Source organism: Eumetopias jubatus, unplaced genomic scaffold (genome assembly GCF_037043125.1).
Source record: "Eumetopias jubatus isolate StellerSeaLion01/CBP00866 unplaced genomic scaffold, mEumJub1_p1.0 scaffold_1, whole genome shotgun sequence".
Taxonomy (NCBI): domain Eukaryota; kingdom Metazoa; phylum Chordata; class Mammalia; order Carnivora; family Otariidae; genus Eumetopias; species Eumetopias jubatus.
Genome location: NW_028274807.1, coordinates 82,537,912 through 82,547,105, shown reverse-complemented (window position 1 = coordinate 82,547,105; position 9,194 = coordinate 82,537,912). Strand labels below are relative to the sequence as shown.

Genomic DNA, 9,194 nt, shown 5'->3' with positions numbered 1-9,194 from the left:
AAGCTCCCTAGGAGAATCTTAAGCAGGCTCCACACCCAATGTGGAGCTGGACGGGAGGCTTGCTCTCACAATCCTGAGATCATGACTTTAGCAGAAATCAAGAGTCAGACACTTAACCGACTGAGCCAGCCAGGTGCCCCAGGAAAATTACGTTCAACTCAATCATGTTTTCAGATTTGCTTCTGGCTCTGAAGTATGTCCATTTTCATCATGATTTTAAGTGGGAAATAACTTAAACAACCTTTTCTCTTCCAGTCCTCCTCTTTTGATCAAGGTGCTACCCGCCTTCCTAAAAGACACTACAGTGTATAAAATTTGAGGCAGAAACAAACTCTATTAGCTTCCAATAAAAAAGTAAAATTCAATCTATTAGTATGAAATATTTTGAGATAATTTATTGTGTTGGTGACCCAAGTACATGATTCTCAAAGATAAAAATGTGTTTTAGCCTAATCATACAATCATTTAGTAAAACTGCTGTTTATTGGACTCCGAGAAAAGCAGGAAGGCACTTTCTCTTTTTGGTGTAGAGATACTATATTGAAGGTACTGCTTAATGGAGCATTTCTTTGATGGAGTTTACTCTGCTTTTCTTTTGTCAGATTCTTCCTCCTCAAACTCGATTAAAGGATCGTGTCTGTTGGCCTGAGAACCCTCTTTGTAGAACACTTTCTTGACCGTGCCGTCCTTTGGAGCCTTTATGGTGTGCTGCAGGGACACAAGACATGGCAATGACTGCAATACCAGTGAAGACTGAGCACGCAGCAAGGCAAGAGAGGAGAAAAGTGAAAAATAAAGCCAGTTGTTCTGATGTTTCTCAAGCTTTTTTTACACCACAGCACCCAGAGAAAAATAACCTTTTTATGGTGTGCTTTGGAGTTGTGAGGAGTCACTATTCTACATACCTGCAACACACTCAAGGTCACTGATCAGGAAGTTCTGGCCTTATTGGTAATTCGCAACAAGCTTCACCACGGAGTCTCACTCGAGAAGCTGTTCAAAACTACCGATCCTTAGGCCCCACTCCAGGGGAATCCCAATTCAGCCAGTCTGGTGCAGTAGTTTTGAAAAGCTTTCCCCATCAGGTGATTGTACTATGTGGACAGGCTAAGAACTACTGGCCTACAATTTCCAACCATCTACAAACCTCAACAGCTCATCTAGTTTGACTGAGGTTTCACCTTGATACTGATGCTTGGCATCCCAAGTTTGGCCTTAGAAAATACCAACAGTTTAACAGTCAGCTGGGGGGAACTGCCTGAATTTAAGCTATGGATAATTTCTTTAATTTCAGTATCAGAATGGACAGGTGCAGTTTCACAAAATTAAAATGAAAATGTATTTAAAAGAAGGGTGGTTTGGTTTTATGTCTTGCAGTTAATGCTTCCATCAACCTGTGGCTCTTAATATTTAAAATGGTATTAACTTATAATAAAAAAAAAATTAGGTCTGAAAGTTCCCAAAGTTTAACTGGCAAGTGAACTTGTGATTTCATTACCTCCATTTTCATGGCAAGCATAACCATTAGAGAATCTCCAGCTTTTACTCTGTCTCCGACTTTCACAAATATCTAGAAATTAAGAGTGACAGGTTAATATTGAAAAACACAGAGGCCCCTCGTAGTCCACAGAGTTGGAGTACGAATGTACACAGTGAAAGTATGGATCCATGTGGTTGTCTTATCTGCCAAAGACAGGTGTGCTGAGGCAAATCAGAGACCTACAGGTCAATCTGTGTTGCTGGGCATCTTGTCAGTGGGGAACACTGCTTAGCTCCTCACCTCCATCCCCAAACCATCTAGTTTTCCTTGAATCAGATGAATATGCTTTATACATCTTGAGATCCTTTTGTGTTTTCATGAATGTACAGACAAGCCATACCACCACCAAGGAAGAACCAACATACTTAAATGTCATAGGCAGGGTGGAGGGTCACACTTTGTTTTCTAGATTTCATAGGTGGTCTAGGATAGTGCTCCAAGTTTTGAGGCCCCTGTGTGGTAAATGCATAGACGACTATCTTCATGTGAAAGAATTAAACTTATTGGCAACCCTGGAAAAAAATCTTTATTTTCCTTTTTACATGTTTAAATGAATTCATATATCCCATGTCTCAGCTGTCTTCCTGGTTAACATGGTGATGAAGCAGTTTTTGGAAACATCACCCAGTGGAGTTAGGTTCTAAAGTCAATGTGTAGAGCCCAAAGTGTGAAAAATGAGAAACACCTCTGAAAGCCCCCAAATCACCCAATGCTGGGTGATGCTATGATAGTGCTTGATGAAATGCATGGTCTAGGGGGCAGCTATAGGGAAAATGTGCATCTTTTGCCACAGACGTGCAGGGATGCCCACATTATGGAATGTCCATGGGAACAGAGACTGAGTGATCCAAGTCTCTGAGCTCATACTCCCTCTGGGGCAAACATCTGTAGAGGGGAACGGTGGGTGCAATCACTTTCACTACTTAAATGATTATTTTCTTCTCCTTCTTTTTGGGTACCAAGAATATAGTGTTGAATTTTTATGACTTAGATGCATTTAAAGGTACTATATTCAAGTGTATAAAAAGGTTACTACTGATCCGCCACCATTTGAAGTTATTTCAGTATGGATCATAACTCTGAATACATATAGCATTCAACACCAAACCTCGTTGTTCTTCACCAGTACCAGCCTTTCAAATTTCATTTTAACACACATGCAATTATGTACATTAGAAAAAATGTTATTTCGTGATAAATTGTTTGCTGTTAAGTTTAACATTAAAAAACAGACCTGGATAATACTTGGTGAATGTTCCGTTTTAATCATAAAACAACAAATTTAGATTATTTGTACTTTGATGGAAATTCCCACTTTCAAAAATAACAGTATCATAAATTAGGTAAATGGGTATTTTCATTGAAGACTGAACATAGAACTTGAATCTGTCATACAGTCTCTTGTTTTCTTTCTTTTTTAAGGTTTTATTTTTAAGTAATCTCTACACACAACATGGGGCTTGAACTTGCAACTCCAAGACACATGCTCTATCGACTGAGCCAGCCAGGTGCCCCAGTCTCTTGTTTTCTTGAATAGGATGCTTTCCAATGAGAAAGATTTGGAGGAGGGAAAAATGATGTATATGCCATTTACTGGGCTTTACTGAACATCCTTCTACATACATTCACATGATTACCTTTTCAATGGTACCCGTCATAGGAGCTATGGTACCTTCCTGAGTTCCATCTGAGCTCATTGAAGACAAGTATTTGGGGACTGGTATGCCAATCTGAGTACTTCCTTCCTATAAACAGAAACCAAACTGGAAATGAAATCAAGATCAAATCACTGTAGTTTTATTAATTAACAGGGTAATGACTGTTTTCAAGCTATTTGTTAAATATTAGTCATCTTTAATACCAGGGTTCCAATCAAGCTTTGTGACCTTAAGCAAATTACTAACCCCCTCTTAGTCTTGGTTTCCCATTATAAAGGAGTAATGGCATCATGCCTCATAGGGGATTAAAGGAATTAAGGTATATAACTGTTGATAAAAGATAGCCACTGTCTGAAAGCCATTCTGAGCAGCATCCCCACTATCAAGTGCTTATTCTAAGCCAGGAACTGTTCTTAACAGTTTTATATATATATATATATATAGAGAGAGAGAGAGAGAGAGAGAGAGAGAGAGAGAGAGAGAGTCATTGATCATCACAGCAAGCTTATGAGGTAGCCAGGTACTGTTATTTTTCCTGTTTAGAGAAGGGGAAACTGAAGCCAGAGAGTTTAACTTGCCCTAGCTCACACAGCTGCTGAGGTAGAGCCGGGATTTCACATTCCAGAACTCCTACTCATCACCACTCCACCATACTGCCTCCACCACCATATTGTTACCAGAATAACTATGGAAAGGAATGCCTGATCAAGTGAGATCATCCTTGATTCTGTATAAAGTAAATTACCAGAATACTACAGGCATCTCATCACAAAGGAATATGATCTGTAAGATGGTTCTCAAATGTGAGAAGACTCTGAAGAGGCCACAGTGTATTTGATAATCCATTTTCTTTTCTGCCCATGCAGAAACTATGGGATCATCAGGCAGCAGGCTCCTAACTGGGAGCAATGAGTCAGGAGACATGCTCCTACCCAAATCTATGCCACGCCTGCCTCAATCATCAACCATCCTTTGACTGCTAAGACACCACCATTAACCCCCCACTACCTTCCTACTGCCCACCTTCCCCACAAGGAATATCGGCTCCACAGACTCTTCCCTCAGTGGTCACCTCCTCCCAAATCCCCAGAATTCCAAGTGCCAGGAGGATGGGGTTGGGAAAGTATTCAGGCACCAAATCCCTGAGAAAATACTGCGCACTGGGCAGTGAGATACCTTCTGACAAGAAGGGTGTAAGGACGTGTTTCAGAATTAAAGGAAGAAAATGAATATGTATCTATCAGTGAGGAGCTCTGTGAACAAAAGAACTAGGGAAGGCAGGAATGTGGCAAAGAAACAGAGTGGAGAGGGGGACACAGAGGAAAGGTCACAGCAGTGATGGAAGGAAGCAGGGTCTTTCTAATGTTTCAGTGGGATGCCTCTGGTCAAGCAATGTTCTCCCAAACCTCAACAGTGTTATTATAAAAAAAGAGACATTACCATGGAAAATAAGTAAATAGTGTTTTCCACGATAATTAGCTTAGTTTTACTAGCAACTCCATTAACAGAACATTTCAGGTAAGTGCAGTCTCCCTCAGTACAAAGATCACCAAGGACTTGGAAAGTTTTATCTTCAATCTGAAAATAAAAACAGAAAAATAAGATCCTTAAAATAAACAAACAACCCCACAGAATTCATAAAATCAGAATTCTTTACTATTAATAGTTTCAAAAGGAAATAGGTGAAATATTTTTTTAAAAAGCCATGTATGAACTTTCCCCTAAGATTCATAAACAAAGTTCTCTAGATAGAAACAGCACAAGATAATTAAAAAAACAGATAACTTATCTATAGCACCATAATGCTACAGATAAATGTTCATTTAAGAATAACAATAAAAACATGAAATAGAAATACAAATTAAGCAAGATTATTAAAATTCAGTTGACTCTATTACATGTTAGTATTCATTTCTGAGTACCTGAAGTCAAATTTGGTTTTACTATGCCAATGTCAGTAAAGAAAAAAGCCAGAACCACACAATTAGATGGTATATCTTTTATCTCCCCAACATGTAGGTAAAATTTATGGGTTTCAGTTTTGAGTTTAAGAAGATGAATTAGCTGGAGACTGGCCACAGTTTTCTAACTGTAAGAGAGAATGCCAAAGAACAGATTTCACACTTGATCTTTCAAGGAAGCTGACAAAGGGACATGAAACTTTTCTGTTTAAAAAAATATTTTCTCACATATACTATACTCAAGAAAAAAAATTCCTCTACACACAGGAAATCCATTTAAATCTTCTCTATTTTTCATTTCAATTCCCACGAGATTACTGTCAAAGTCCTGTGGCTATTCTTTTCAAATATATTATAGAGGCTAAGGTAAACCAGGTTACACTGCAGTATTTATACACTGGTTCTCACCTATCCTAAGTTAAATATGACATTTACTGGGCTCTGTAACCTACTAAAACAGCCGTTTGAATGTTTGTGAAATTCTCAGGACAAAAAGGTTAGATCGGGAACAGTTTTGTTTAAAGGTTTACACAAGCGCATTCTAAATTTGTGAATGTAGTTCAAAGAGCAGATTAGAACAAATCTGTAGTTGACTTTACCAAGGGAATAAGAAAGGGGTCCCCAAACCAGAGGTACTGATATGAATTACCACTCTCCTATACTAAAATAGGTACTTTCCAGTTTTTCTGAATCTCAGTGAAACAAAATGGTATCTCATGGCATTGGCAGATACACAGCATATCCTCAATCAATTCTTTTTGTAGGACTTAAAGTCTCTTGGCTCATATTTAAAATGATTTGTTCTGCTCTCTGAATTTGTACCTTACTATTTATGAATTTGGTTGAGTTCTCACATTGTTGTTTATGTTTTTTAATTCCTTTCAGCATTTCATTTTGCCAGTGTAATGGACTTTTCAATTGAGGACTATTATGAACATTTTCACTAGAGATTCTCAAAGTATGACCTTGGGGTCCCCAAGACCCTTTTCAGGGTCCACAAAGTCAAACTACTTCATAATAATACTAATGTTACTTGCCTTTTTTTAACCCTCATTCTCTCATGAATATACAGTAGGATTTTCTAGAGACTGCAGGACATGTAATAATGCCACCCTGACAGCTAATGGAACATGTGCTTGTGTAAATCTTAGGTTTTAAATTTTCTCAGTTTATCCTACAACTCAACAAGAACAACAACAAAAAAACAACCTGATTTAAAAAAAGAGGCAAAGGACTTGAATAGACATTTCTCCAAAGAAGATATACAAATGGCCAATTAGCATATGAAAAGATGCTCAACAACATTATTCATTATGGAAATGCAAATCAAAACCACAGTGAGATAACACTTCATACCCATTAGGATGGCTATTATAAAAAAGAAAAAAGAAACAGAAAATCAATGTGGGCGAGGATGCAGAGAAAAGGGAACCCTTGTCCACTGATGGTAGGAACGTAAAATGGTGCAGCCACTGTGGAAAACAGTATGGTAGTTCCTCAAAAAATTAAAAATATGATCCAGCAATTCTATTTATGGGTATATGCCCAAAAGGATTGAAAACAGGGTCTCAAAGAGGTATTTTTCCCCCATGTACAGAGCAGCATTATCCACAATAGGCAAAAGGTGGAAGCAACCCAAGTCTCCATCAAGAGATGAATGAATAAACAAAGTGTGGTATATAGAGGCAATGGAATATCATTCCACTTCAAAAAGGAAGGAATCTTGGACACATGCTACAAAGTAGAAGAACCTTACAGACATGCTAAGTGAAATAGCCAATCACAAAGGACAAATGTTGAATGATTTCATTTATCTGAGGTACTTAAAGTGGTCAAATTCATAGACACAGAAAAAAGTAGGATGGTGGCTGCCAGAGGCTGGGAGCGGGGCAGGTGGAAAGGGGCAAGTGGAGTGTATTGTTTAATGGGTACAGAATGTCAATTTTGCAAGAGGAGAAAAGAGGAGATGGGTGGTGGTGATGCTTGTAAAACAAATGTGAATATATTTAATGTCTTTAACTCCAAAATGTTCAATATGGTAAATTTTACATATAATTTTTAAAATATACATTAAAAAGAACAGTATGAAATAAAAGTATGCTCGGTCTAACTTCCTAAATGGTAAATATTAATACATGTAATTAACACAAACAAGAGCTCTTCGGGGAGTCTTAATAATTTTTAAAGGTGTACATGGATTTTGAGACCAAAGAGTTTGAGAACGGCTGCTTTAGATGTAAATACATGCACATACTTTAGAGACTTGTCAGGCGTCTGATTCAAAGCTATTATTACTATTTTTTTTCTTTTACCAAGTTTTCATTCTTAAGGGTACCACAGACAAATTGAGAAGACAATCAGAACTGTAGAGGGGGTAATTTCCCCAAATCGGTCTGAAATAAAAGCACATGACAGCCTCTAACTATAGTCATACTGGTCACCGGCTTAGGAGAAACCAGAGTGTGAAAAAAAGACCCTCCTTGGTATGAGAGAGATCAGATTTAGCTTTAAACTGTGGAACAAAACCAGTTAGACTTACCCGCATGCTATACGACCCAGCATGGTTATATGTTACAGCTATGGCTACATCTTTATGGAAAAGGGGGGAAAATTGAAGAAAAATTAGAAGGCATTCATTTATTCAGTAACTGACATTCTACAAATCTCTTTCAACCTAAAAGATATCAACATCTTTTAACTACCTGACAATAAAGATTAAAAAAAAAAAATCTATAGGCAGGTTCCAAAAAAGGTGAATTTCAAAGTTTTCTTTTTCTTTTTTTTTTAAATGGAGTTTTAGCAGTCCCTTAACTATAGAGAATAAACTGGTGGTTACCGTCGGCGGGGGGTGGGGGTGGGGGGTGGGAAATGGGTAAAACAGGTGATGGGGATTAAGAGTACACTTATCTTGATAAGCACTGAGTAATGTATAGAATTGCTGAATCACTATATTGTACACCTGAAACTAATAAACACTGTATGTTAACTACACTGGAATTAAAATTTTTTTAAAAATGGAGTTTTAGCTCTTTTAATGTTTGTAGGCTATTTTAGATATTTTTCCTTCAACAAGAAAAGTTGCAATGTTAAAGTAGGAAATGCAATGAATTGGGAGAGAGAAATTCTGGTTTAAGACCCAAATCTGCCATCTGTCGCATGATCACCTCTGTGATCCTGACTAAGTCATTTCAAATCTCAGAGTCCTGATTTCCTGGTCCATTCTGACCCATTAAATGGGTATGAGAATGTTACAATGACTTAATAAATGTGAAAGTGCTTTGTAAACTGTAACAGACCATACAAATATACAATATATTTCATAGTATCATGTGAACACAGAATTGGTTAAAGGCTTTCCTAGGAGATGGGGGCAAAAAAAAGACCTTCCTAGAAGATGGAAATCAAAAGTTTTGAGGTATAAAGAATGCAGACCAAAGTCATTTCATAGACTCCTGATACTTTAACTACCATTTTGATGCTGCCAGCTCAAATCTATTTCCAGCCCTGACCTTCCTTCTCCAGAACTGATTAGTCACTCCCAGCTGGATGCTCTATCGGCACCTTAAAGTGAACGTGGTGGGTCCAATAAATCATCTACCCACTCTGCCTGCATTCTTTCCCGCCCTGGGAGGTCCATGACTGGCACTACTATTTTCCTTGTCCTGCAGGTTGAAAACCTGTCATCCATACCTTCTCCTTCGCTTTCCACATGCGATAGTCGACTACAAAGCTCCCAAGTTCTTCCCTATCTGTCCTATTCATTTCTTCCTCTCATGCCCATCGCTCGACCCTGACTCAGGGGGAAGGCCACAGGCCTGGGTAACTCTGAGGTCTTCTTGGGACGTCCTGCTTCCTTCTCAGCCCTGCCAGCTGATGCTTCCTAGCATGTCTCCACCATATTCAAAATACCAGACCTGGTACTGAAGGCCCTAAACTCTCAGTCTTATTTCCCACCATTCTTCTACATAGCCTATATGACAACCAAATGGGAAAATGGGCAAATCAATGTTCTCCATATGTGCCTCCAGTCTTCCC

General features: G+C 38.4%; 1 protein-coding gene across 3 annotated transcripts in view; it reads right to left on the bottom strand.

The window, feature by feature from the left end:
* Positions 1-369: 369 nt before the first annotated feature.
* Positions 370-9,194, bottom strand: part of MCCC1 (methylcrotonyl-CoA carboxylase subunit 1) — a 60,554-nt gene continuing 51,729 nt past the window's right edge. For all 3 annotated transcript variants that reach the window (XM_028101074.2, XM_028101070.2, XM_028101072.2), the window contains 5 exons: positions 7,699-7,748; positions 4,639-4,776; positions 3,178-3,285; positions 1,499-1,570; positions 370-708 (listed from right to left, as the gene is read on the bottom strand). In XM_028101074.2, the coding sequence (XP_027956875.1) occupies positions 580-708; positions 1,499-1,570; positions 3,178-3,285; positions 4,639-4,776; positions 7,699-7,748 (497 nt within the window). In that variant the 3' untranslated portion in view covers positions 370-579. The remainder of the gene's footprint in view (positions 709-1,498; positions 1,571-3,177; positions 3,286-4,638; positions 4,777-7,698; positions 7,749-9,194) is intronic.